Here is a 27,972-nt window from a genome sequence, read left to right on the forward strand (position 1 = left end):
TGGAGTTCAAGTCCTGGACAAATGTCAGAAGCTCTCCCAACACCTGCCCCCAAGCTAAGGGGCCCAGAGCTTCCTGGAAGCTGTGGTCTGTGAGATTCAGCACAGCACCACCTACTGGGGGAGAGGGGCAGGACACTGTGACCCTCCATTTAATATGACATCTACACAGGGAGTGGTTCTCAACTGGAACCACCTGGAAACTGAATAAAATATTCATGTCCCACTCCCAGAGATCTCACCTGGCTGGGGTGTGGCTGGGCTTTTGCAGAGCTCCCAGGTGACTGTGCGGCCAGGCTGAGAATCACTGCCTTAGAGGTGCAGGAGGCCTCACTGCATGGTACAGACTGGCTCCAGCCCCCAAATCTGAATGCATTATTTTAAGTGGATGACCATTTCTCTGGGCAAAGAATCCTAAGTTTTCTATCATATTCTCAGTGGGCTCCATGTCCCCCGACCGATTAAGTGTCCCCAGTCCAGCCCAAATGTGCCCCCGAATGAGGTGCCAGGCCCAATGTTCAGCTGCGGGGCTGACAAGCCTAATGGATAATGGAGAGTGTGCAGACTTCTATAAAGAGCCTACAGCAATTACAAAGTAGATCAACTCGATGCGGTCAGGTGGACTGTTTCACGCTGCTCAGAACCTCTTCCTGGCACTATCATGTGCCTTTGATTAATAAAAAATGAGAAATGAATTATTACTTAATGCGCTGGGTTTGGTAGGCAAAAACCTTCCAAGTGTAAGATCCATGGAATAAAGTAATCAAAGGGATCCTTGGTGATTATAGGTTGGGAACTACTGGTCTAATATAATACCCTTATTTGAGAGATGAAGAAACTTAGGCCCAGAGAGGTTATGGGACGATCTTTAGGTCACGCAGCTCGTTATGCAAAGTTAGGGCCCTTACCCTTGGGATGCTGTGGGAGCAGAAAGAAAATGTGCAGGACATTTTGCTGGAAACTCTCACTTAACACAATTCCATAGACTGGACTTGGGAAATTCCTCACTGGTCATGGGGTTGTGTGGGCCAGAGATAGCGTACACTCACCGAGAATTTACAAACCTATGGTAGTCCGGGATTTCATCAAAGCTGAGATACCATCAACTGTGAGATACATCACTGCTTTCTGTCCCACTAAGAAAAAGTGCTGCCAAGTATAATTGTAAGATGCCATTAGTCCCAAGATGCATGTCCATTTTAGATATGTAAAGGCGTGAGAAAAAACGGAACTGAGGTGTCTCACATGAGCCTCTCTCGCTCCGCTCAGAGCCGCACGGCTGTGGGCTCTCCCACCTGGTTTTCTTACCTGCAGGAGGTGCTAAGGGGGGTGAAATGGCGCTTTGAAGAACACCGATGATTTAAAAAGCAGAAATTAGTAGCGGAGCAGGTGCAGCCCAATCCATGGGACCACGGACAAAGTCCTGGACCCGCCCTCAGAAGACCCGGCTTTGAATCTCAGTGCTGCAGCTTCCCACTGTTGTCGTCTTGAGCATGTTCTTACTCTCTCCAAGCCTCAGTCTCTTCCTCTGCAAAACAAAAATGTGTCCTCCCCACCCCATCCTCACAGAGCCATTGCAGAGCTCAGTTGATGATGTGGTAAGCTGAGTAATGTAGGTGCCCCTGCAGACTAATTGCTAAGGACGCCCTTCCGTTTGCTCAGCTGATGCCTGTGACTCCTGAGAACAGCGAGCCGCCGAGCCGCCGTTACTGTGGATGACGGGCAGGGTGGGTCGTGCAGAGAGTCCTGGGGCTGACAGAACACTGTGCCGTCTTCACCCATCCGAGGAAGAGAACTGATCCCTAAAGGAGGCACCCAGCTCTGTTCCAGGGACCCTTGCTAAGGAGGCACCCCTGACCTGCCAAGCAGTAGTGTCCTGTCCCTGCCCCCTTCTCAGGGCTGACAGGGAATCAGACAATTAGCAAGAAGAAACATCTCCTGCTCAGTCCTCCGCGTCCCAGAGAGACTCCAGCTGTGGGGTACCTGTCCCTTCAGTCCTGGAGGCTGCATCCTGAGTCTTGTCCCAGCCTCTCTCCAATTGCCCCTCCTCACCAGAGGCAGGCCCTCCACAATTCACTGTCCTCGGGGAGCCTCCTTTCTCCCCTGTAGTGCAGAGGTGGAAAGCCCCCCTTCCCCACCCCACTCCCCCGTGCTCCCTCCAGGGGCAAATTATAGGGATGAATGTGGACTAGAGCGCAGGAGCACTGCGGGGAGGAGGGGCACAGGGGGGCTGGGCCTGGGGAGGCAAGGGGCTCAGACACAGAGGTGGTCTCCCTCCCTCAGGGGACAGAGACTCACGGGCAATGCGGTGAGAAGCACGGAGTGGGGAGTCACACCTGGATTCAAAATCCACCCCTGCAACTCAGGTGTGTGACCGTGGCCAGGTCCCCGGCCTCTCCACGCCTCCATTTCCTCACCTAGAAACTGGGACCCAACTGTCCTCCCAGGCTCTTTGAAGGACTGAATGAGGTGCAGCATGGCTCGCCCAGTGGCCACCCGCTCTGACTGGGGCCTCCTGCAGGTGGGCGGGGCCGCCGTCCTGGCCGTGGGTGTGTGGACGCTGGTGGAGAAGAGCGGCTACCTCAGCGTCCTGGCCTCCAGCACCTTCGCCGCCTCCGCCTACATTCTCATCTTCGCGGGCGCCCTTGTCATGGTGACCGGCTTCCTGGGCTTCGGCGCCATCATCCGGGAGGACAGGAGCTGCCTCTCCACGGTGAGTGCGGCTGCCCGCCCTCCTCCCCCCCCCCCCCCCCCCCAGTGCTGCGGCTGGGAGGAGGGAAACCCGGGGGGGCCTCAGGGAGCCCAGCTGTACCCCAACCAGGCTCCTGCACTGAGAACCCCACCAAGAAGAGTGGCCCAGCCTGGAACCTGAGGCCTCGGGAAGCTGGAGGCTGCGCTGCCCTTGGGGTAGCTGTTTGCCTTGTCTCCAGGGCCTTAGGGAGAAGGGCAGTCTCTGTCCCCGCACAGCTGCTGTTCCTCCTCCTCCTCCATCTCATCTCCCCCTTCCTCTTCTCCTCCTCCTCCCCCCTTCTCCTCCTTCTCCTCCCCATCCTTCTCCTCCTCCTCCGCCTCCTCCTCCCTATCCTTCTCCTCCTCCGCCGCCTCCTCCTCCCTATCCTTCTCCTCCTCCTCCCCATCTTCTCCTCCTCCTCCTCCCCATCCTTCTCCTCCTCCTCCTCCCCATCCTTCTCCTCCTCCTGTTCTCCATCCTCCTCCGCCTCCTCCTCCCTATCCTTCTCCTCCTCCTCCCCATCCTCCTCCTCCTCCTCCCCATCCTCCTCCGCCTCCTCTTCGTCTCTTCCTCCTCTCCTTCCAGATTTGAACATGGTGATTTTCAAAGCTATGCAAAACTGAAAAGAATGTCATAGTGAAACTCCATGTCCCATCACTCAGACTCAGCAACACTCACCTCAGAGCCAGTCCTGTTTCACCCGTACCTGGCGCCTCCCCCACCCTGACACCCCAGGCATCTGGTCATCTGTAAATATTTCAGGGTGTACTTAGAAAACTTATGGCCCTTTTTTTAGAAAACATAATGACAATACTATGATCACACCTAAAAACAATTAACAGCGCCCTGGCTGGTGTGGCTCAGATGGTTGGGCGTTGTCCATGCAACTATCGGTTGACGGTTCGATTCCAGGTCAAGGGTGCACGCCTGATCCAGTGCCGCTTCATCCCCGGTAGGTGCATGCAGGAGGCTGCCAATCAGTGTTGCTCTCTCACAGCAATGTTTCTCTCTCTCTGCCTCTTCCTTCCTCTCTCTCTAAAAATCAACAAACTATTTTTTAAAAGAACAAAAAAATAATTTAACAGTTGTTCCTTAATATCAGAAATAATCAGTTTCAAATTTCCCCACCATGAACTGTTCTTTAAAAAAAAAAGTTTGTTTGAATTAGAATCTAAATTAGTCCATGTATTAAAATTGGTCCACCTGTCTCCTAGGTCTCTGTTAGTCTCTCAGCTCCCCATCAATCAATCTCTTTCTCCCTTGTGATTTATTTCTTGAAGGAACCAGGTCATGTGTGCTATAGTTTCTGGCTTTTCCTGACCTGTTATTTAATGCATTCTCCTGGTACTGGAGTCTAGAAGCCTGATGGGACTCAGGTTGGATGGTGTGGGCAAGAGCATTTCCCGGGCGGTGGTGTGGGCAGCACAGGCTCCTTGACAGGCGTTCTCCGGGGCAGCTGGCTCTCCTCGCCTGGCTCAGGATGTCCAGAGAGAGGCCGGGGCGGACTGCAGGGAGCAGAAGCCAGGGGCCAGTTCAGGACCCGCCAACCCTCTAACTCCTGTGCACCTGCTGCCAGGACAGCCCCTCCCCCCCCCCCTTAATCTCCTCCTAAGGACAAGACGAGTGTGGGCAGGAGAGGCTACTGAACATCAGCCAGGAAGGGCAGGGCCAGCACCAATCCAGGCCTCCACGAGGAGTCAGGCTGAGCCTGGAAGGAGTCGGACAGCGGGAAGAACCCCTGAAGGTTGTGCCCTCTGCCCTTCCTCCCCGTGCCCATAGTCTCGTGCAGGAGCCCCTCCCCTTGGCAAGCCTGAGGCTCCGTCACTGAGCGCTCTGCTCTCTGTGCCGTGACCACGGCCTCCCCTTCTTCACTCCCTTCTTACGTGACCTGTTTGCAGGACCTGTCCACCATCTAGGCCAGTGATGGGCAACCTTTTGAGCTTGGCGTTTCAAACTTGGCCAAAAAACTGAGCATAACTCGGGTAGTGTGTCCCTTTGAGGAAAAAAACATTATTTCGCGATATTTATAGTTTAAATAACATAAATGTTTCATCCTCGGCATGCGGCCGCCTCAGCGGCCGCGTGTCATCAGAAATGGCACTGACACGCGTGTCAGAGGTTTGCCATCACTGATCTAGGCTGAGCCAGTATGAAAACAGGAGTCTCCAGTCGCGGCCTGACAGGCACGCGGTCTGAGGCCTGTGTTGGGGGCCCAAGCCTGTGCCCAGAGCTGCGCAGGGAAGCATGAGACTTAAGGAGGGCCAGGGCCTCGGGCTTGCCTACAGACTGGTGCGCACCTCTCAGCCTCAGAGAGTCAGCCACTGAGGCCTTTGGCAGGGCTGGGGGCCCAGGGGCTGCTGGACGGGGGTACCCTCCTTCTTCTCAGAGCCACTTCACCACTGCCTGCATCCACTTCCATCTCACTCGGAGCTGAAGATTCCCTGGTCCAACATCACTAGCAAACACCTCAGAGAGGCACCAGCTCCCAAGTGAGGTCAGGAAAAGCGGGTGTAGGCACACATGAGTGCACACACATGAGTGCACACACATGAGTGCACACACATGAGTGCACACACATGCACACAGCCCCAGGCCAGCAGGGTGGGGACATTGCTGACACACGGGAAACTCCAAGCCCAGAGTCCTCTTCCCTTGCCCCCCTCTGAGAGACCCAAAGACAGAACTGGCCCAAGGACAGGACACGGGTGAAGCAGGGGGTCCTGGGGAATCCATGGCCTGGCCCACCAGCCCCTGAATCATCGATCACTTTATTGTTTAAAGCAAGAAGGTGGTCGGAAGACCTTCCTTGGGCTAACACGAGCAGGACTTCTAAAACCCAGGCTCCCATGTAGAGGCAATGGTGTGGTTCGGGCAGCTTACAAGTACTCTGTGCTTCCTGGAGGTTCCTTCCTGGTCTCGTTGCATTTTTCTTCAATGTGTGTCTTAACTTTCTTTTTAAATCTTTAATCAGCTAAAGGCTGGAGGGAACTCCAGAGGAGAAGGGCCGTGAGTCTAGCTCTGTGAGCTCTATCCAAAGTGACCATCATCCCATGCACCGAAAGGTTGCAAGTTTGATTCCTGGTCAGGGTACATGCCTAGGTTTCAGGTTTGATCCCCAGTCGGGGCACATACGGAAGGCAACCAATCAATGTTCTCTCTCTCTCTCTCTCTCTCTCTCTCTCTCTCTCTCTCTCTCAAATCAATAAGTATATCCTCGGGTGATGATTTTTTAAGAAGTGGTCCCCCAAGAGAAGAGGGAAAGATGAAAGATGAGGCATATGTTGAGGTGCGTCCAACTTGGACCAGGCGGAGTGAGAGGCCTAGCATCAAAAGTTCCCAAGGTAGTGCTGGTGACGCTCAGCGCTCGGGGGACAATGGCTGGGGATCCCCTTTGTTTTCCGGGCACAGGGACCGCCCAGGAGCCCATCACACGGGGACCCTTAGTGCCACTGTGTCCTGGATCGGGGGAGGGTCGCAGGAGGGGTGGACGGGATGTTTTTAAAGCGGGAAAAGCCTTTGGGTTCGCTCTTTTACTCTGGGAGTGAAATAGTGTAAGAGAATGACGCACAACTTTTCCACCCTCAAGTATTTCAGCCCTTGCAGTAGTTGATGCTGGGTTTAGTTTGTAACTTTTACTTCGTGCTTTAAGTTGGAACTGTCCTCTCCTGCGGAACCGGCACTGGGAGCAGAATGGTAGACCCATTAATGACAACGTTTATGCCTTAAAATATTTTAAGTCTGGCTTTTTGATATGTTTCCTCGGTAAATTTAAGAGTTTTTTAAATGTAAACCTGAAGCAATCGGACGTTTCTATTTAAACTTTGTTTGCAACTCCTCGAACGAGAAGATTGAATTTATAGTTAAATGCACTATTGAGATTTTTTTTTTTAATGAGGCAAATAAATTCTTTCTACATTGTAAAAAAAAAAAAAAAGTTCCCAAGGATCCCCAGAGAAGGCGTCCAGTTCACACAGGCGCACCTCTGTCCTGCCAGACCCGTCCTCCGGGCACATCTGCAGCCCCTCCCCGTCACCTTCCCGAGAAGGACATGCAAACCCTGGCTGGTGCTTAAATGATCAGAAACCTGCAAAGGGGAGCAGGAATGGCGTTTAAATTATTCACACCAGCTCTTCTTTTTTAGGGAAGGCTGCATGAGAACGCAGATAGATCGGGCCGGCTACGCCTAAGGCCGATGACCAGGACAGATGCCGCCCTGATAAAAAAAAAAGGGGGGGGGTATATTTTTAGGATTCTGAATATGGGCTCTGAAAACTGCTGTATCTGAAGCCAGATGAAGATTATGATAGACGGCCCAGGCTAACCTGGGTCTTTGTCAGGAGCTCTTTTATATTTACGGGACAGATTAGAAAGTAAGAAGTTCTAGAACCCATTTCTGAAAATGAGGGGACCGCAAATTGCAATAGTTCCACCTAATAAATGCAGACATAGTTCAGGGCAGTAAGGTCCTGACGAAAGGACTAGGGCTCTGGGACCGCAGGGCAGGCACGCGGCCACCCCGGCCCCCTGGCATCCCCATCTTTATAGGGGTGAGGGGTGAGGATAATGAGGAAGTACTTTAGGTCTTAGGAGACGAATCACCACATTATGTAAAGGTCATAAAATGTGGCTATAATTACATTTACGTCTCCAGCACAGTGACCACGCTTCTTTGGGAAGGAACCTAAACAAATAGTTACGGTATTTGCAGGCCCTTCCCCCCGGGTCCTCACCGCTCCTCAGCCGGAGACAGAAGGACACTTGCCTAAGCTCGTGGCCAGGAGCTGGCCGAGCCAGTGGGCACCCAAGGCTTGCTCCAAGGCCTTTCCTGCTGCCCCAGGCTGCCCCCCCCCCTGGTGCCTCCCACACGGGGGACGGGATTCACCTTCCTCATGACCCGGGCCCATGGTTTGCCTGCAGCTGGACACTGAAGCGCTGAGGTGAGAGTCGGGGGGTGACCTGGCTGCCTGCCACCAGATGCACGCGGAGGTGGCGGTCCAGCCCCGGGTGCTGGCAGAGAGGCAGACGTCAGCTCTGCTACGCGCCGCCGAGTGTTTGCACCCAGTGGGGCAAAGTTCAACTCAGTGAGTGTGGGGGTATCACCCACAGGGGCTTGCTGCCTCCCCACTCCCAACCGGGGCCCCGAGCAAGTCTCAGAGCAGGGCTGATCCAGGAGGGACAGAGAGTGTGTGTCTGTGTGTGTCTGTGTCTGTGCTGCAGGAAGGCAGGGGATGGTGGGCTTACGTCTCCAATCCTAGAGTTTGCTTTTCCATCCTTCAGCTTCGTTTCCTTGGCAGATTCTGGGTTCAGCCGTGTAACTGGAAGGAGACAAGCTCCGGTCTCTGTCGCCTAACGAGGCACAGTGATCAGTACTGTCACCACGGAGCCTCTGAGAGAGGGGAGCCTCAGAATAGCCGATCTGAACAGCAGGTGGTCCTTCAGCCAGTTATGGGGAAGCCCACGGGTCTCTGCAAATGTCTTTCCTTCCCAGGGACACTTCACTGCTGTTGTTAAAACGAACCTCACTGAACCTTATTGCACACACATTACCCCCCCGCCCCCACCAAGGATGGGCTGGCAGGAGGAAATGGGTCTGGGTGGGGAACCTCCCGAGGCCCACGTAGGTGCTCGGAGGTTGCTGAGGACGGGTGGTATTACTGCTCTCTCTCACGGGCTGATGGGAGAAAAGGGCGTGTGGAGGCAAGTCATTCATTTAAAGACTCACTGCCTGCCCCGCTGTGGTGCTCCCCACCAGGGAGCCGGCGCTGGCTGCACTCCCTGCGAGAGCCACGGGCAGCGGAGAGGGCAGGACCCACTCAGAGCTGCACATCCCCTCACGTTGGTGGGACCAGGACAGGAGTGGTAGCTGGACAGCTGTCTGGACGGCTCCTCTCGTGCCAGGTCCTGGCACTGGCTCTGGGAAGCTGTGCCTCCATCTGATGCCCAGTGCCCTGCCCCACAGACCATACGTCACGCTCTCTTAGGGGAGCTTAGGGTCCATTGGAAGATGAGACCCAGGAGACACAGAGATGGTGGCCAGAGCTCACCGTTGTTACTAAAGCAGCTCTACCTCGGCAGCAGAAGCTCGGCAGCGCTTCCGCTCCGGGTGATAAAAGGACAGGCCTCTGCACCGCACTGAGAACTGCCTCCCGCAGCTCATGGCATGGTGGCGAGCAGAGAATATGGCATCCTGAGGACAGGCTGTCCCGAGGAGGGCAGGAGGCCTCCTGCCAAACAGATAAGAGGAGCAGCGAGCAAGGAAGGGGGAGAAGTAGGAGTCCCTGTTGGGAAGCAGGAGGCCTGGTGAGAGGACCTGACACCGCACAGACAGATGGAGCAGCAGCACCAGGACATTCTTCCCATCTAAGCCCCACATTTTAGGCAGAAGGCCCAGAGCGGGTAAGTGATTCACCCAGGGTCACACAGCATCTTCAGAGAGGAAAGCTGGGCCCAGACTCCCAGGCCAGGGCGCCTGGTGTGACATCACTCTTTTCTCTGACCAGCACCATTCTGGGTTCAAGATCCGCCTCTCTCAGGCTGCAGGAAATGTACTTTACCGTTGCCTGCCTGAAGCAGCAAGTTTTCCATACACAGCAGTGTTTACAGCTGGTTAATTTCCACCACCTCCTCTTCAGTTTTCAGCAACTCATACACCATGTTACACTGATGAGGCTGCCTAGTTCATCGACCTTCACAAGCATTTCCAGAATTCCCCGCTCTGCTGGGCACAAGACAGGACCAGAAGGGACTAAAACCTGTTCTTGGCTTGGAGTGTAGAGAGGAAGACAAACGCCTGTATTAAAAGACAAAGGACCGTGTGGGGGTTAAATTCCTGTTTGAAGTTGGTCAGAGCGCTTACCTCTCTGAGCCCTAGGACCTTTCCTAACCTCAGGCGAGGTAGGAATTTCCCTGCCAGCCTTCCCTTTCCTCCCGTAACCAACCTGTCACCATCACCACGCCCATCCTGGGGCCCCTGCTACGTCCTTTGTCCTACCCTGGCCCGTGCTCACCCCTCCTGTTCCAGGCATGTGCACAGGTGCCTGCAGGCCGCACCACGTCTCTCCACAGGCCAGCAGGACCTCTAGGCCCTTCCAGGGGGCCTAGCTCACTCCCCCCGTGCCCACTGGGCAACAGCATCCTCCGAGCCCCCTGGGCTGTGCACCCCCTGGGGAGTCTGGTGACCACCCCTCAGCCAGCGGGCCAGGCCCTGCTCTCCTCTCTGGAACCTGCTCTCTCAGCCCAGTCAGTCTGGACTCTTAGCAGTGCCGGCGTGATGTCCAGGGGACACCGGTCTCTGGCTTCTAGTTCTGAAACTGTGTTCTCCTCCCGAACCCTCACAGTGTGACCTTTGCACCCCAACCCTTTGGCTGGGACTTAGGACAGCCTCGGATGCATTCTCCTGATGTCTCTTGAATAGCTCCTGCCTCTCTGTGGCCTGGTTTGCTCCTCCCCTGCCCTCTTCCAATGTCCCCACTCAGTCAACCAGCCTTCCTTGCCCAGCCTGGTCCTCTTCTCTGCTCCCAACCTTTTGGGCCAGAACTGGATATTAGCATCAGCCATTAGCCAGAGCATTCCCTAAAGTCTTCCCATAGAACAGCCCCAGGAGGGGTGGCTGAACCCTAGCATTCAGCATGGCTGGGGCTGGAGGGCCCGGGCTATGAGCCCTGGGCTGGGGCCGGCGGGGGGGAGGAGGGGGGTGGAGGTCACCTTCATCCTGCCAACAGTGACATCTTGTTGCAAGAATGGCTTGAGGCTCCCAAATCCACATCCTCTCTTCTCTGCACAAACAGGCCAGGCAGCTGCACCTCTGAGCCCTGGCTGCCTCCAGCCCGTGGTTAATTGCCAGAAAATAATGAGCCCTGAGGTCATTGCCGCTTAAACAGCTGGCTCCATCTCTTCCCGTTTGGCCTGGGTGGTTTTGAGCTCCCTGCCCTCCCTCGCCTGCGCTGTAATCCTCTCACACACAGTCAAGCGGGGAGCCTCCAGCTGTGCTCTCCGCCCCCCCCCCCCCCCCCCCACTGCCTGGCAGCATCTCAATTCTCCTCTCTCCCTGCTGCCTCTCTGCCCTGAGACCACGCTGTGCCTCTCCCCCCACCCGCCCGGACACCCTGCCTCGATTTTCTGACGGCGGCTTGGTGCCCTTCTGTAACGGAGACAGAGGAGGGACGGAGACAGAGGAGGGACGCTTAGCGGAGCTCCCTTCTTTGTGGCAGAATCAGTCCAAGGGGGAAAGTCCCAAGTCCAGGTGTATAAAGTTCTTGAAACTTACCTCGAGCGTGGTGCCAGCCGGTGCCGAGCTGCCCTGTGTCATGGCCCCGGTGACAGAACCGCACCTGGGCTTAGCCTGTCCCATGCAGTGACAGAGGTCCCTAGTCCCTCTGAAGCCTCGGTTCTAATTCGTCCCGTAATGTCACCGCGAGAAACATCACCGCAGGCTTCCGGCAGAGCCCTCCGTCAGGAGCGCCGGTTTGGCTGGGAAAGTGCTGGGCCGCCCCAGCTTCGTTCTGGATCTGGATTTTGTTTCAGGAAATATCCAACTTCCAGTTCAAACGGTTCCATTCACGAATTAAAGGAAAACCCCTTTTGGTAAATGGCACAGGGGAGGTGACTGCGTCCCACTCTGTGCCCACCAACCTGGCTCCTCCTATGTTTGGGGTCCAGTTGGGCATCGTTTGAAGTGGCGCCATTCTTATCGAGGGCTCTGGGGGCAGAAGCTACAAGAGCGTCCCTTGGAATTCTCGCTCTGCTTTCTGTCCGGCCAAGACTCGGGCGGCCCCTTCTGGAAGGCCGGGGGCAGCCCTGAGAGCAGGGCCAGGCCCGGCGCAGGGGGCGCTGGGGTGGAGGGGGTAGGCTCACACCCATGCACGGGGCCTGCGGAGACAGAACAAGATGCAGGTCAGAGTGTCCATGGTCCCGGGAGCGGGCCAGCGTGAGGCCCGCCAGTCAGATCGGGTCCAAGGGTGTCAGCAGTGAGGCCACAGCCAGGAACCCCCGGCTCAGGGAGGGCTTCGGGGCCGTGCGGAGCTGAGGTTGGTGGCTAACAGCTGCGGAGCCCAGATGCGGCCGGGGCAGCGAACCCAGGCGGGGGGAGTGGGGATGAATTTGGAGCCAGCAGGGAGGTGCAGCCGTGTCCGAGAGGAGCTACGGGTCAGGCACATCCCCAAGGCCCTGGAGTGCCTGCATTAGTGGGGACACCCTCCTGGGTGGGAGTCAGCGCAGCCACACACTGTCCAGTGGGCTGGGCAGCTCCCAGGAGGGCAACCGCCTGGCCTGGGCGGCCGTGCCTGCCGCCGGCTGACGAGTGCGGCTCACCTCGTGCTGCCGCCGTGAGCTCTGGAGCAGGAAGCAGGTCAGATCACCGTGAAGCAGAACTCCCCTCCCATCAGGTCCTCCTAGGGGTCAGCAGGGCAGGAGGGGCTACCCACGGGCTCAGCCCCACCGGCAGGGCCCTGCGTGTGGCCCTGGAGGTTGCACCTTGTACAAGGAACCAGGGGAGGCTGACGTCAGCTCGCCCAGCTCACTGAGCCACGTTTTCCTCATTGGAGCGCATTTTTCTAATTCACACCAAGGTGTCAGAGGTCACCCGTCCAGAGCCAGCAAGTGGCAGAGCCTGGACTCAAAGCCAAGTCAGCTGACATCCCACCACCATCCTCCAGGCCTGTGTCAGGCGCCCAGGCTGCTCAGGCAGAGAGGACCCAGCCACAGACCTCTTGTCAGCCTCCTGCTCACATGGACAGCAATCAGTACCCCCCGAGGGCCCAGGCACACACAGCCCCCTTCGTCCGAAGCCCTCCCCATGGCGGGAAGAGTCCATGGGGCCCAGGGAACATGCCCCCTTGGAACCTGCCTCTGCCCTCCCCACTCGAGACCTCATCTGGGGGCCAGGAGGTTGGGATCCCTGTGCAGTCAGCCTGAGCCTCCGTCCAGAGCCTGCACAGGGCACCTAGGCTGGTGCCCCACCCTCCTCCACACCCTCACCCAGCGGGGACCGGGCCTGGGCCTGGGGAGGGCCCGGCAGAGCTGAGACATGCAGGCCCGGGCCCTTCCTGGTGCAGCGTAGAGCCGGGGCAGGAAGGGAGGGCCCAGGACAGTGATGGGCAGGCCTGGCACCAGTACTGAGACCGTAGGTTTCCCTGCTCACTCGGTGCTGGAAGACGATGAGCTCAATCCAATGGCTGAGGGAGAAGCGGCTGATTCACTTCACTTGAAAGCAAGCCTGCTCTTGGGTCAAAGTTCTTTGTCCGTGGAATGTGCTCTCCCCTGTGTTGCTTCAGTCCTGCCCTTGCCAGGCCCCCTGTGGGGCTCTGGGAGTCCGTGGGCAAGGCCTACGGGCCCGGGGTCTGAAATTGCCTCTGACATGGCCAGACAGCCCCTGCCCCTCTGCTATCCCCGCCCTGTCCACTCTTGGGAGCCCATGCCAGCTGTCTCCTTGCCTTCAGACCCTCCTGCCCACTTTCCTGCCATACCTGATGAACCCTGGCATTTCAGAGCTCACCCACAGATGGGCAGTGCCTGGAGGGAGGAAGAGGCATCACCAACCAGTGCCCGGGAGTAGGGGCTGTGCTCGCCCAGAAGGGACCAATTTCAGGCAACCGTATCCCCTCTTCTTCCTCCTCTGCCCCCATGTCTTTCCTTCTTCCCTACCTGTACCTGCACCATCCCCCTCACCCTGTCCCCTCGCAGTCATGTGGGCCTGACATGCATTTCTGACCTGTTGGCTCCTTCAAGAACACACCGGGATCCAGCAGTGTCCCGAGCCTTGCTGGTGGTAAAAGCAGGTGGGGTGGGGGCAGGATGAGGCCCATCACAGGCCAGAGCACGGCCAGGACACCAGCCAGCAGCGTCAGCAGGGCTGTGAAGCGTGCAGAGCCGCTGAGCGGGTGCAGTCAGGCAGTGGGGAGGGAATTTAGAACCTGCAGTGCCCTTCCCGGGTCCCTGCCTGTGCTTTTCCTGAGCCTTGGTTGCTGCAGCGTCTACATTCTAGCCATGTCCCTGAACTCAAACACCCCATGCTTCTGCTCTCCCCTCTGCCTGGCATGCACCTCCCTCCTTCTTCACCTGGCAAATGCTCACTCATCCTGAGAGATGCCACTCAGGTGTCACCTCCTCCAGGAAGCCTTCTCTGACTGCTCTCCCAAAGTTTCCAGGGCTTGCCCCATAATAGCACTTAAAACACATCATTATGATCACTTACTATCTATCCCCCTACCACCAATAAGTTTGAAGGCAATAACTGTCTTACTGATGATGCCTGGCATATAGTAAGCATTTAATAAGTATTGGATGTGTGGGCGGATTAACAAGCTGCCAGCAGACCAGTGAGTGAAGAGGTGAGTGGAGAACACCGTGCCAGCAGCCAGCAGCCAGCAGAGGTGGGTATGCCCAGAGCTGCTGGGAAGAGAGGAAGATGGTCTGGGGGTGGGGGGTCCCTGGCAGGTGCCCCACCTCCCTCACTACTTTAGGAAAGCATTTTCCTAGAGGCCCTGAAGCACCATCCGCTCCCCAGGCCCGATCCCAGGGTGACCGTCTTCTCCCCTTGCCCCTAGTATTTCTGCCTGTTGCTGGTGATCTTCCTCGTGGAGCTGGTGGCGGGGGTCCTGGCCCACGTGTACTACCAGAGGGTGAGTGGGAGGTCTTCCTTCTACGTTGCCCACAGCGCCCCCGGGAGGCCACGCGTGGGGGAGGGCGCAGGGTGCTGGGGAAGCTGAGGCACCGGCGCTCGGGTGGTCCTGTCTCCCAGGCCCCAACACTCCCCGGCACATCTGGGCCCTGCTTCTTGTCCGGGTCGCAGGAACCCTCTCCTCCATCTGTGGATGCGGATGTCTTCAACATGGGAGCCAGGAGCGGACGCTTACCTGGGGGGGGGGGGGGCGGGGGGGCTGGTTCCTCTCCCCTCCTAAGGAGAAGTCAGACATCCGAGGGGAAAGAGAGGCTTGGCCCAGGGCCCCATGCCAGACTATGAAGACAGCGCCGGCCTCGCCTGCCTGCGAGGACAAGGAGGAAGGGGCCGGTCAGGTCCGCCCCCACCGCGTGCCCTCTGAATCAGGCTTCAAGGTCACGACCAGACTGATATCCGGCTGGTAGGGACAGTGACCATTCTGGTTGTTTCAAGCCAGCACCTATAGGAGCACTGGGTGCCCACGGGATCTCATGATCAAAATGAAATTCAGCCGGTATTTAAAAGCAGCCCTGTGCCTCGGAGCTGTCTCCTCCCGCACCTGCCCCTCAGCTCCTCCCACCACCCCTCCGCCCTGACGTTAGGGCCCCAGCTTTGGCAACATCGTCTCATAACTCTGTCTGCTGGGGGCCAAGGGTCCCCTCCCGCTGGGCGGGAAAGCACCACACTGTGCCGCTGGAGGAACAGAGTGGGGTAGAGTAGCCAGTGGTTGGGCGCAGGCCTGGGGACCGGGTGGGGTGCTCTGCTGACCTACCTCCCCTCCACCCTCCAGCTGAGCAATGAACTGAAGCAGCACGTGACCCGGACGCTGTCGGAGAACTACGGGCAGCCTGGAGCCACGGAGATCACCACCTCGGTCGACCGTCTGCAGCAGGACGTAAGCCCCCAACAGGGTTGGGTCCTCTCTGTCCCTCCCGTCTGTGTGCCCGGGCCAGTTCCTTACCTCTGTCACCTCCTCTGGACAACAAGCAATGATAAGCTTTGACAAACTCGAGTCTGAGCCCAGTGCCGAGCGTCACTCCCGGCACAGAGCAGGTGCCTAACAAACACCTGTTAAGTAGACTGAATGCACCTCCCGCCCCACCCGCACCTCTCACACCAGAGACCACCTCAAATAGCCATGTTCTGTGGCCCATGTAGGGACTCTAAGGCTCAGTCCCCAAACCAGAAGGGCGAGAAATAACCAGTCTCCTGTTTTTTAATCAGCTTGATCCGGGCGGGCACATCCCTGCCCCGGGGAGGTGCAGAAGAGGCAGGGCCCAGGTCGCACTCACACCAGCCCCTCTGGTCACTGCTGAGCTGCTTGCTCCGTGGCCTCTGGGAGACCTTTTGTGTCCCTGCAGGACTCAGGGCTCTGAGGCCTCAAAGCCTGAATGGGGGCCTGGAACCTGTGGCAAGGCTGGGTCCCAAGCCCTGGGTTCTGCCTCCCTGCGTGACCAGAAAACTACCTCTGGTGGGTGTGGCCCCACACTCTCAGGACCCACCTGCCTCTACCTCCCTGCCCATCTTCTCACACACCCTCCCAGCCCCCCGGCACCAGCATAATCTCCTTGAAGGTCTTGGGTGATGTTTAAGGCAGCACACAGGTGGACTGCAGGCAAATTTTGCCTGAAATGAGACCAGCTCCCACTCCAAACAGGGGAAGGGGAGAGTCCCAGGGAGAGAAAGGGGCTGGTTACTACTCGAATAATGGTCCTGCTCCCTGGAGCCGCGCCGCTGGAGGGGCCTGTGCGTCACCTCACCTCCAGGCTCTGCCTCTCTCTGCAGTTCAAGTGCTGCGGAAGCAACAGCTCTGCCGACTGGCAGCACAGCGCCTACATCCTGTCCCGGGAGGCCGAGGGCCGCCGGGTGCCCGACAGCTGCTGCAAGACGGTGGTGGCGCGCTGCGGCCAGAGGGCCCACCCCTCCAACATCTACAAGGTGGAGGTGAGCACCTATCTCCGGCTGGGCCTGCAGAGGGCCTAGCTGGCCATCCAGAGGCCCCCAAAGGGCAGGCTCAGGGCAAACAGGTGGGGGGAGCAGGGCCCACTTAATTATTGTCCAGAAATCTGCAGTGCTGGGCCTTCAAAGGGCCGCACAAAGCAGGGGACGCGCACCTGCTACTGAGAGATTCCGGGACATCATGGCCTACCCTGGGTCACCCAAAAGCCTGCGGGCAATTGGAAGGCTGGACCAGGCCCTTTAAGTCTCGGGCCTTTCCTCAGCCAGGTGGGTACAGCACCCGGCCTGCCCTTCCCTCCCCATCCTCGCCCGCTTCTGGGTCAAGGTGAGTGTGACCTGTTGTTACCTTATAGGGAGGCTGCATCACCAAACTGGAACAGTTCCTGGCCAACCACCTGCTGCTCATGGGAGCGGTGGGCATCGGGGTGGCCTGCCTGCAGGTGAGTGAGGAGGGGGGCCGTAGAAGAGCTCTGAACGCCCTCCTGCGGGCTGTGATCCCAGACCATTGACCCTTTGCACACGCACACTCTGGCCTGCCCTCCTCTCCCCTTCCCTTTGCAGCCAAAGTTGAGTCACATGGTCACTCTCTTCCCCAGAGACAGGAAGGAAAAAGCCTGGGGCCGGGGGGCCAACTTGAACTTGTAAGGAACAGAGACCTGAGAGGAGTGTGAGTGTGGGCTCAGGTATGTGCATGCACCCCTGTGTGTGTGCACGTGCAGGTGTGTGTGCAGCCTGCTGTGTCTGTGTGGGCCCTAGGTGTGTCCGCATGCATCATGGTGGGGGTTGGAAGCATGTATATGTGTTTAGGTGTGCTAGTGCACGTGTATGCGTGTGTGCGTGTGTGTGTGTGTGCATGACATGCTCTCATTCCTCTGTGTATGTGCGTGTGCACACCTGTGGATATGTGCTCCCTGTGTACACCCAGCTCTCTGCTCTGAGCATGAGCCATGCTCTTTGCTCTGGGTCACCACCCCACCCTCCCCCAGCTGCCATCCCGGGAGTTAGTGTTACTCTCATGGGTCATTCTAGTCACAAGTCAAGATCAGAGGAGTCAGGAGTGGCACCCCCAGAGGCAAGGGCAGGCTCAGCGAGCAAGGGCCCTGCGTGCCCACCTCACCTGACACTCCTGCCTCAGCCCAGCCGGTTCTGGAGGGAGCTCAGTCCTGTCCCACCTTCCTGGGCCCGGTCTATAAGCACCGTCTAGGGGAGAGGGAGAGGGGAGAGCGGTGGCTGCCTGTCAGGGGCCCTGGGTCCAATCCTGCCTCTGCTTCTGTGCGACCTTGAGCAGTAACTTCCTGGCACCCCAATGTCATCCTCAAACTATGGATCGTTTCCCCAACTGCGTGAGGGCCACATAAGAACAAGGTGACAGGTGTGACGGCAGCAGCACCTGGCACAGGTGAGGGCCTCCATAAGTGGAAACTCGGTGGACTTCAGAGTGGCTCAGATCCTTTCTCTTGTCTGATCCCCACAACCTGAGACCCAGGCCAGGCGTGTAGCAGTGTCCTACCCATTTTACAGACCAGAAAGTTGAGACCCAGGGAAGGGACTTACCGAGGGTCTCCTCCTGAACTGCCACCCAGGTCTCCGTGGGCCTTCGCTTTCCCAAACTCCCTCCCAACACAGTTCCATGGAAAGAGAAGCAGGATGGGCGTGAGGCTAGGGAGCCTCAGTGTGGGTTCCTCCCAGGTCACGGCTGCTGGCCCGCGTCAGCCTGAGAGCCGGAGGGTCCAGCTGCAGCCTCACCTGCTGGGCCTGGCCCTCTGGAGGGAGACCGGACAACCTAGGGCTGGTTATTCGTCTCTGAACCCTGGTTCCTCATCTGTGATGTGGGGCTAATTATAGCTGGTTCGTGACCAGTGAGGATCAGCAGTATATATGTAACTACATGGCTCACTGCCGAGCAGGTAGCAGGTGCTCAGGACACGGTCCCCATCCTTGTTTTTATCACTTCCATGCAGCACATTTTTATTTCTCCCAGAAGCCCTGATTGTTTCCTGGCCAGACCAGCTTGCCCCTTCACCTCCACTCAGGAGCAGGCCCAGGGAGCCCCAGGGGGCAGTCACATGGCCCCTCGTGTACTTCCCAGGGCAGGCCTTCTGCCCCACATCCTGGACCCCAGGGGAGTTGCCATGGGGTCTGGGGAAGAGGCTGCTCTCCTGAATCAGCTGTGGTTTCTGGAAACCTGCTATTTGCCTCAGGTATCGAGGGGACCTGCTCTGCATGGACGCTGACCAGGCCGGGGCCACGCTCTGTCCATTTCTTTCTGACCTGTCTGGCCTGAGAGCCTGGAGAAGCTGAAGGTGGGGCAGTGAAGCCATGGGCAGTGAGGAGCTGCCAGTGCCCAGAGCCTAAGGTGGCCAAGTGCGCCTGTAGGAGTGATGCCCAGGAGGCCAGGTTGGCAGGGTGCCTGCAGGCCCACAGGTGCCTCCTCCCCTCCTACACCCCCACCATGAAAAGTCTTGGTCCAGCTCACTGTGGAACTACTCCTAGGGTCCCCCAGAGAGAGCTTCTCCAGGCCACCACCAGGGACCTCAAGCCCTTGTGTAGTCTCTCCCCTCCATTCCTCTGAGGCTGGCCCTGCAGCAGCCAAGCCTCAGGTTACAGCTCCCTCTGCTGGCCAGTGCTGGAACTAAGCTCCCCAAGTCCAGGTCAGCTGCCAGCCTTGAAGGAGGACTCGCACCAGGCCTGTTCCCAGGTTCGCAGTCATCCTCCCGCCGGAGCAGGCACCAGGCACCTTCCCACACATACCCAGCGTGGCACTAGGAAGACCCTCAAGACTCAGGATAGACAAGGCCAAGATGGTGTCATAATGCTTCTCTGGTCAGGACTGGAGGAAATCTAGCTTGAAGTCAGAGGTTTTCCTATTGATAGAGGAGGATTTGAGGCTCAGAGAGGGCTGTAACTGTACCCAAGGCCACACGGTTCCAAACGGAAGTTAGCCCACTCCTACTCCCACCCCAACATTCCCACACGGCAAGATAGGAACATGTTGCAGAGCCCAGAAAACTCACAAGACAGAGAGATTGGAATCTGCTGGGCATTAAGGGGAGCCGAGGCTTCCTGGGACCTCCTGGCCCTTCCTTGATGCTCTTGATGACGGCCAGGTGCCGGCTCAGAAACCTCGAAAGAAGCTGAAAGCATTCGGGCTTCTCTGTTAAAAGCCCATGTGTGCCACGTGCTGCATCCAGGCCGGCTGGCAGAAGGGGGTGCCGTGTCCCACACAGGCTGGGCCCAGGCAGCCTGTCATCTGCCATCTCCCGCTCCCGCGGTCGACGTGTGTGTTTTCTCTGCTCGCCCTGGTCTGCCGCTGAGTGTCTGTGCGGATGTCTGCATGTCCCCTGCCAGGAAGGAGACACTGAGCTCAGTCAGGGATCTGAAAGCTCAGCCCATTACTCTTCTGCACGAATCAGGGTGGGGGGGGGGTGTGTGTGCGCGCGCGCGCGCGCACACGCGCATGCATTGGTGAGATTGTGGCCCGCACACCTCCATCCTCACTGTGCCTTCCCTGGGAGGCACCCTGGGAGCACACATCTCATCAAGAGTGAGCATGCTGGGAGCTCAGCCCTCCCGTCTCCCCCGGCATGAGGTGTAGGAGAGGCAGCCGCGAGTCTCCGCTGGTCTACCTACTCCCTCCGGCTTCCCCCATTGCAGGGATGAGAAAGATTCAGATAACCACAGGGCATCATGCTGCCTGACACCTGGGTGGGATGGCTGTGACATCCATCTGCTAAAAGCCAGTGGGAGACCAAGTAACCTCTTACGCTGCCTTTCAGCTTGTGGCTCTGAGTACTTGGTGGATTAGCTCTGCTCTTGCACGGAGTCTGGAGGCTGAGGGCTGGGTTCACAGGGCCCCACCAGCCTCCCACATCGGGATGGAGAGGAGGGAGGAAGGGGAAGAAGAGGGGGCGTCCTTCACTACCTCCTTACGCCAGCCTTGCAAAGAGAGACCGAGTGCCTACCAGCCCGTAGGAGTCCGCACCTGCCTGTCCTCCCGTTGGCCAGCAGCTACTGGAAAGTTTAGGGAAGATGGGGCCTTGTTCCTATATTTGGGGAAGTGCACCTTGGGCGGTGTCCACAGGGTGGTCATGGGGCTGCCCTAGCAGTGCCCCTCCCCCACCAGTGGAGTCAGGATCCAACGGCATCATTGTCAGGAGCATGACCACAGTCGTGGCCTCCCTGGTCCAAATATCCTCGTCTTGTCCCCGAGTATCCTTGGGTGGGAGGAGGAGAGGAAGGGTAGAGAGGAAGAAGGAGGCGAAGGAAAGCAGGGGAATAAGGGTCCTCAGCAGCGTGGAGACAGGAAAGTGAGACCGGAAAAGGTGACTTCCCAGCACCTTCCCAGGTGCTCTGGGCCGATGCTCTAGCCCCTTCTTGCTCAGCTAGTGGGTGTGATGGGGGCCTGTCAGGCAGGCTCCTAGGGCCTCATTTGGTGCCACGTTCCACGCTGACTTACGGATGAGCTGGTGACAGCTCTGGGTGCCCCTCCCAGAGCCTCGGTTTCCCCACTGTGGTGGCTGGTTTTGCTCTGGTCAGAGCAGCAATGCAGACAGAGAAAGACTGCTCGGGTAGCAGTCAGCTGCTCCTGGAGAAGCTGGGCCGCAGACCAGGCGAGGACTGAGCTCATTCGCTAGTAGTGCAGAACCTCGCCCCCTCGCCCCCACATCGAGGTCCCTGGGTGATTCATTCCCATTAAAGCGTGAGAAGTACTGCTCTCGCAGAGTAGTTCTCCGAGCGTGTTCCCTGGGAGCTTGTCAGAATCGCAGAATCTCAGTTCCCCCCTCCCCCACCTCCCACGTGGGAACCTGCCCTTCATGGAGGTCCCAGCTGCGCACTCAGTGCGGGAAGCCGCGCTCTGGGCACTGCCGGCCGTACCGCGGTGGGGTCCTGACCTCTGCTCTCTCCACCTGGCAGACCTGCGGAATGGTTCTCACCTGCTGCTTGCACCGGAGGCTCCAGCTGCATGTTCACTAACGGCCCATCGTGTCCCCCTCCAACCGCCCCCCACAAGGACGGGGGTCCAAATCCCATCTACAACCCTGCGGAGCCAGCATAGCGCATCTAGAAACTCCCAGAAAGTCCCCACCCCTGGTGTCCACCCCTTCAGACCCACCAAGTGCCCAAGACCACGGTTCCTGCGGTTCCCACCTGACCGGGACCCTCCACTTCTGCGTGCTCACTGCCAGCCCAGGCGGGGACTGGCCCTGCCGGGACAGACAGAAGGCTCCAAGGACCACAGGGAGGTGAGAGGGTTGGACTCTCTGCTCCCGCCCAGCTCCTGAAACTACATTGAAGGACTACAAACCTTGACCCCTCTGGACCGGGCATTCAGCGTGACCCCCACCGGTGCTGAGCAGCCCTCCTCTCGCCGCTGCCTAGGTTTGGGGGCTTTGCTCTGGCCTCCCGGAAATGCATCATGGCGGGCAGTTAGGGTTATCTCTGCCCCCAGAAGGCCCAGGCCTCTGATCTGCCCACCCCAAGGCCTTCTCATGTGAGAGGAGTGTGTCCCCATGGCCTCGCTCCTTCCTGCAGGGCCTGGGAGCGGAGAGCATGAGGTGAGGCAGCCGGGAGCTGGGTGTGGGCAGTGGTAGATGGTGGGGCTCCGGGCAGGGAGCGAGGGGGCTGGCGGGGTGGAGGAGGCAGGGAGTTGGCCACACCAGCACATGGTGCAGCAGGAGCCTGCGCCGCCTGCAGGCCTTCCCCGGGAGAGGAGCCCTGGGAGAGAGGCCCGAGCCCCAGCCTCCGGGAATCTGCCCCCCAGGAATCTCCTGTGGAGAGCCTGATTCTCAGAACTGCCGGGGTTTTAAACCTTGGGCAGTTAATGTGGGCGAGTGTAAAACCCCTCCTGACTGGACCCAATCGCAGAGCCTGAAACGTTGGAGCCACCGAAAAGGTAAAGCTCCAGGTCGAGGGGTGCTCTGCCCTGAACCTCACGTGTCCTGGGTCACGCTCCCTGACCACGAGGCCTCTCTCTGCTCTGGAGTGAGCAGTCCCTCCTCGGGTTCTGCCTCGCTGTCTGAATTGGGCAGGGGGGTCTTCCGAAAGAACTTCCCGATGCTGAGGGAGAACTGGAAGCAAAGCCTAGAAAATGCAGTGCAGATGCTGGCAGTTTCCCTACGACAGCCACAGGGACCCCCCTCCCTACGACAGCCACAGGGACCCCCCTCCCCGCCCCTCTCCCCCGTGGCTGTGACGCGGTGCTCTAACAGGAAAAGACCCCACACCCGTTTCCACACCTCCCGGGCCCTGCTCTTCCCGGCTCCTGGGGACCCTCTTTCCATCCCCCCCTTGGTTTATGCTAAAACCAAGGCCAAGAAAGGTCACCTCCTGCCTCCCCACTGGGTCCAGTCCCCAGCGTGACTAGCTCAGCTCTGGCTGAGCCGGGTCAATCCTGGGTGAAGGGTGTTCTCTCTCCCATACACGGTCACTGCTGTCCCCAACACAGCCCTCAACTGTGCAGAAACCGCACACCCTCAGAGCACATTGCCTCCCTGCCTCCCGGCCTTCCTGCCTCCCGGCCTCCCTGCCTCCCTGCCTCACGCCTCCCGACCTCCGGGGCTGGTGGGGACCCTGGCTGGCTGAGCTCCTCCACCCAGAGGGCCTTGAGGTGGCTGAGGAAAATTCATTAGGAGGGAGACCAGCTTTGCTAGCAACCCCAGACCACATCGAGGACAAAAGAAACGGTGGTGTGGTCATCTTCCGCTGCCCTCCAGCTTCCCGGGACTCACGCAGATAAATAAAAGGTGACGGTGAGTCCAAGCTCTTTGCAGGGACAGAAGTCAGACCGACAGGTCTCACCAAGTGAGGCCGAGAGAGCGCGTGCTGGTCCTGCCCAGGGCCGAGGGAGGCGCAGTGGGGGGGTGCTGCGGCCTCAGCGGTGCTGGCCCCCAGTATTCCCAAATTAACACTTTCCTAAGTCTCTTTCATTTGTGTGCGGCCTTCTCCAGAACCCGAACCCTGAACCTGAACCCTGAACCACGCGGGACGTGAAAGGGGTTCCCACATCTGCCCTCCTGGGCACCCACATCCGTACCTCCCTTCACTTTCCTGAGGTGCCCCAGCCTGTGGAGATGGGGACGGGGCGCCAGGCCTTGTCACTGGGGAGACCCGGAGAGCTGCCTGCCTGGCCCACCTCCTGTGCTGACGAGGCAGAGGCGGGGAGCTGCGGCCCCTGCGCTGGGCCTCATCTTGTGAGCGCTACCGAGGACCCGGCTGGGCCGAGCCGCAGAGGGGCAGAGCGGCCCAGAACTTTTGGGAACTGGGACCTCCTTGTTCATGCCAACGGCCTGGGAGGTGAGGCACGGTGCAGGAAACTGAGGCCCAGGGTATGGCAGGGTCCCCAAGGGGCACGCTGAAGGCTGGAGTCAGAGCTGGGGTGCCGGTCCCGCCTGTGAGCATGCAGATCTGCACCAGGATGGCTCCCCCAGGTCCCTGCTCTGAGACCGGCAGGGCCCTGAGTCCCGGAGAGAGAAGGGGTGCCTGTTGAGAGCCATGGCAGTCCTGTGGGGGCGACAGGTGCCAGCACACAGGTCCAGAAAAGAGCCCAGCACACCCACACCCTGACCTCCCCAAGCTGCCCTTCCCTCCCTCGGCTCACGGGCAGCCCCTCCCAGAGGGAGTCGTGCACCCCAACTCCCTGGATGACCTCAGTTTGGGGAGACAGGAGTGTAACGTCCTTTAGTGAGGGGATGAAGTCTTGTTCAAAATATTTGTGATCATCCTTCTCTTTCTCCCTCCCCCTCCCAGCTCCAGGAGCTCCTCAGGCATAGCCATGCATGGGAGGGGGCGGGGGGGAAGGGTGTCCAGGGCCTTGTATTTACCGAAGGCCTACTGTGTGCTTAGAATGTGTTAGTCACGTAGACACACCATCTCGTAGGGACCAAGGTAAGAGGGTATATTCCCCCCACTCTACAGAGTCAGCAGCAGTGGCTGTTGTCACGTCACCCCTCCCCCCAGAGCCCCCAGTTCTCCATCCTAATATATAAAAACCCAGGGTCCGTAACATCCAAAACGACTGAAGGCTCGACCGAACGCCAGGCTAGGGAGCGGAGGGAGCGGGAGCTGATCAATCAGTGGCAGCGGTGACTGGCAAGCAGCTGAAAGACAGACCTCTTGGTCCCTCCTCCCAGCCCTCAAACTCCAATCAATCGGTGGTGGCGGAGGGGCTGAACTGGGGACTGGCTCCCTTAGTAGGCCTCCAGGTGCAATCTCAAGAGGACAGGACAGGCACCCACGGACCAGTGCTGCTGGCATGATCCCGACAGCACCGCTGGCCTCCTGGAACTTGGCCTCGGGCACTGCGGCCGCTGCCCCTCCCTAGACGCTCCACAAGGTCACTCAAGCCCGCCCAGCTCTGGACTAAGTGTGAGCACTGCACACGGAAGAAATATAGTAAAAAAATAAAAACCGATGACCAAGGGCTCGCCTCCACGAGCTCACGGGAGCCTCCAGCACTGGGCACCCCGACTATTTTAGGGGCTTCAGGTGAGCGGGGGACACAGAGGGGTCAGGAAACCTCCCTGGAGGTCAGGCCATAGGTCTGATCGCGGATCCATCCCTCCTGCCATCTGCCAACAGCCGCCTCCGCGGAGAATGGGGGAACAAAGGGAGGGGGCGGGTCTGCAAACCCCAGAGGGATCCAGGGTCCCAGGTGCTCTGCCCCGCCCGCTGACACTGCGGCTCTGAGGGCACTGCGGCAGCCAACCAGCCTGATCCGCCCCGCCCCCTCAAACACAGGGAGCACCCCCTCTGAGGGGAGACGCCCACCAGGCACACAGAAGGTATACAGAAGGCGCTCAGCGAGGAGCCCCCACGGGTTGTGTTTGCACCTTCATGCTGCCCCCCCGCCCCCCCCCCCCCCCCACCGCAATGCCGAAGGAAGCCTGATTCAGGAACACCCGCACGGAAAACAGCGTGTGACAAACATCATGTCCCCCAGACGCCTGACTCTGCCTCAAAAGGAGGCGCTACAGACCCGGGGCGGGAAGAGGGACTGAGACAGAAGGTCTGGGAAGAGCAGGGCTGCCCACCCTGCCCCGGCCCCTCCGTGTGTGAAGTGCCTGCATCGCCGCCCTGGACGGAGGCCTGTGAGTGAGGGAAGAACTGCGGCTGTGCCTGTGGCTGCTCGGCCTCCTGCCCTCATGGATAAGCAGGAGACATATTTACGTGCCAGAATCTGAAACCCTCTTTATCGGTAATAGAGCAAATCATGCAAGACCCACACGTGTTTCTAAACAGGACTCTGTGTGGCTGCGTGTGAACCCAGATCGAAGGCCTGCCCTCCACCCAGGAGGCTGTAAAGGCTGCTCCTCTCTTCAATGAACGCAACCTGGAGAGGTTTAAAGGGAAAGGGAGATAAAAATAAAACAAAACAGCAACAAGCTCTGAAGCCGCTGCCGCTGCCGTCGAATCCTCCGCGCAGTGACATCAGAGCCTGTCTCCCCGCGCCGGGGCTCAGACGGCCGAGCCGCTGACACCTGCCAGGCCGCCTGGCACCGGCCTCATCTACCCACGGCCACTTCCAACCTCCCCCCAGCTCCTGGAGGCGGGTGGGCTGGGGATGGAGGCTTCTGTGTTACAGCAGCCCTGTCGGTGTAGCACAGACACGCGTGGGCTTTCCGATGAGAGAGCACCCATAACATCCCTTCACGAACGTGTTTTCAACTGTCCTGAGATCACGCTCCCAGCCTTGGCGACTCTCAAACAGGGATTCCACTTGCCCGATGCAAAGACTGACTCGGGTTTCACGGAGACCGAACCCTCTGCCCGGAGCAGACATGTCCTTTCAAAAGGAAGGTCGCCCTGGCTGCAGGTCCTTGCTCTTCATCACTTTGAATATTTCTTGCCACGCCCTTCTCTACCCAGCAAAGCTCATTTGGAATTGAAAGCCAGATAAATAGCTTCATAGACAAGAAAAAGCTAAAGGAGTTCATCACTCTGATTGGAGGGGGGGGGGGGTCCCCAGCCGGTGGCCAACCACCTGCAGCCCCTCCCCCGCCTGATGGGGGCCTCTGGCCAGACCCCACCGGTGCACGAATTCGTGCACCAGGCCTCCCTCTAGTCTCTAATAAACGGCCAGGCTGACATTCAGGAGCAGCATGTCCCACAGGGTGTTGTGGAGCCGAGGCAGCCTCACACCCCCTCCCCAGTTGGGCGGGACCACGGCCGGCCCCAGCGCTGGAGCCCGGCTCTGTGCGGTTGGAAGAGAAGTGCGGCTCCTTCGGGCTGACAGCCCCTCTCCCCCCGCAGAGTGTCTCACAGGAGCACCTGGCCTACCAGAGTGTCTCAGGGGGCACCTGGCCTACCACCTCCGGAGCCAATGCTGACACCAGAGTGAGGGTGACCGCCCTCGGCACCCAGAATCCCCATGCAGGGTGTGAACACTCCTGCGGCGTGGAGACAGTGGTCTGGGGCATGGAGGCCTGGCCAGATGGCAGAAAACACCTCTCCCGCCCATGCGGCCTCATGACCACAGAGCCGCCCGGGCAGGGAGGAGGTGTCCGGCTGGTGGAGCTGACCACCTCGTGCCTGCCCTCCCTCCCCTCTGTGGCCGATACCGGGCTCGGGGTGGGCACTGTGTGAGCTGTCTCCAGCCTAGAATCTCATCAGGCTGCCGCCCTGTGCATGGCCCCAGGCCTGGCCCCGAGGAGAGGTGGGGGTGACACGCAGAGCAATGTGCCTCCAAGATCCTCATGCCCCACGGCCACTTTCGGTCTTGGGATCTGCCACTCCCGGTCCATCCACAGGGTTTCGAGGTGGGAATGTGAATTAAAAGTTACTTTCGCCACCACCCATCCTGCTATCAGCCTTGAAAACATTCTGTCCTTACTGGCCACTTTGGGCCTGGGGACAGAACTGGAGAAGGGGAGGTGGTTTGATGGCTAAGGAGAACCCCACATTTTGTGTCACCACTGGGTGGCACTCACATCTGCCAAGAATGCTAGTGATCAAATTTGAGCTTGCATGAGGGTTGCCTGAGGGTCACCTGGAGGGCTTTTAGCACAGATTACTGCCCCCTCCCCCCCCCCTGCCTTCCCTCTCCTCCTCCCTCCCTCCCTCCCCCCGCCCCCCACCGCCCCCAGCTTCAGATCAGAGGGTGGAGCCAAGGATTTGTGTCTCTAGCTAGTTCCCAGGTGATGTGGGTGCTGCTGGCCTGGAACCGCACCTGGAGAGCCACTGCTTTAGACCACAGCCCGTAACCACCTTAGTCTGTCACAGCCCCAGGGCTCAGATCCCTCCGGGCATGAAGCTTGGGTCCCCCTCTGTGAAACGGGGCGGCTGTGGGGCTGTGGGTAGCTCACCGCCAGCCAGGACCGTGCCTCCCTGCTGTGCGTTCTGCAGCACCTGCCTCACCTCCACTGGGATGGAGTGGGGCCGTCTGAGCCCGTCGGTGACCCCAGCTGGCAGAGCAGGTGCCGGGTCCTCTTCCCAGAAGGGAACAGGTCCACAGTCCAGCCCCATTTCCCACCCCCTCCAGCCCCAGCCCCATGGCACGCTCGTTGCCCCCTTCTCTCTTTCAGCACAGGGCCAGGCCTGTGCTCCTCCCGCAGCCTCCCGCGCACCCTCTTCCCTCCTGTGTGAGCACCACAGGCGCCAGCGCCAGCGCCAGGAGCATTTCCAGGCAGCCCAA

At 58.9% G+C, this 27,972-nt stretch overlaps 1 protein-coding gene across 2 annotated transcripts in view; it reads left to right on the top strand.

The window, feature by feature from the left end:
* The window catches only part of TSPAN11 (tetraspanin 11), a 56,751-nt gene extending 31,512 nt beyond the window's left edge, over positions 1 to 25,239 (top strand). Inside the window, exons 3-8 of one of the 2 annotated variants that reach the window (XM_079775030.1) lie at positions 2,519 to 2,710; positions 14,272 to 14,346; positions 15,175 to 15,279; positions 16,170 to 16,328; positions 16,697 to 16,783; positions 21,258 to 25,239. In XM_079775030.1, coding sequence (XP_079631156.1) covers positions 2,519 to 2,710; positions 14,272 to 14,346; positions 15,175 to 15,279; positions 16,170 to 16,328; positions 16,697 to 16,783; positions 21,258 to 21,317 — 678 coding nt within the window. In that variant the 3' untranslated portion in view covers positions 21,318 to 25,239. The remainder of the gene's footprint in view (positions 1 to 2,518; positions 2,711 to 14,271; positions 14,347 to 15,174; positions 15,280 to 16,169; positions 16,329 to 16,696; positions 16,784 to 21,257) is intronic. The other variant, XM_079775031.1, reaches the window with a different exon arrangement.
* The last annotated feature ends 2,733 nt before the right edge of the window (positions 25,240 to 27,972 follow it).

The sequence above is a fragment of the Cnephaeus nilssonii genome, assembly GCF_951640355.1.
Source record: "Cnephaeus nilssonii genome assembly, chromosome: 6".
Classification (NCBI taxonomy): Eukaryota; Metazoa; Chordata; class Mammalia; order Chiroptera; family Vespertilionidae; genus Cnephaeus; species Cnephaeus nilssonii.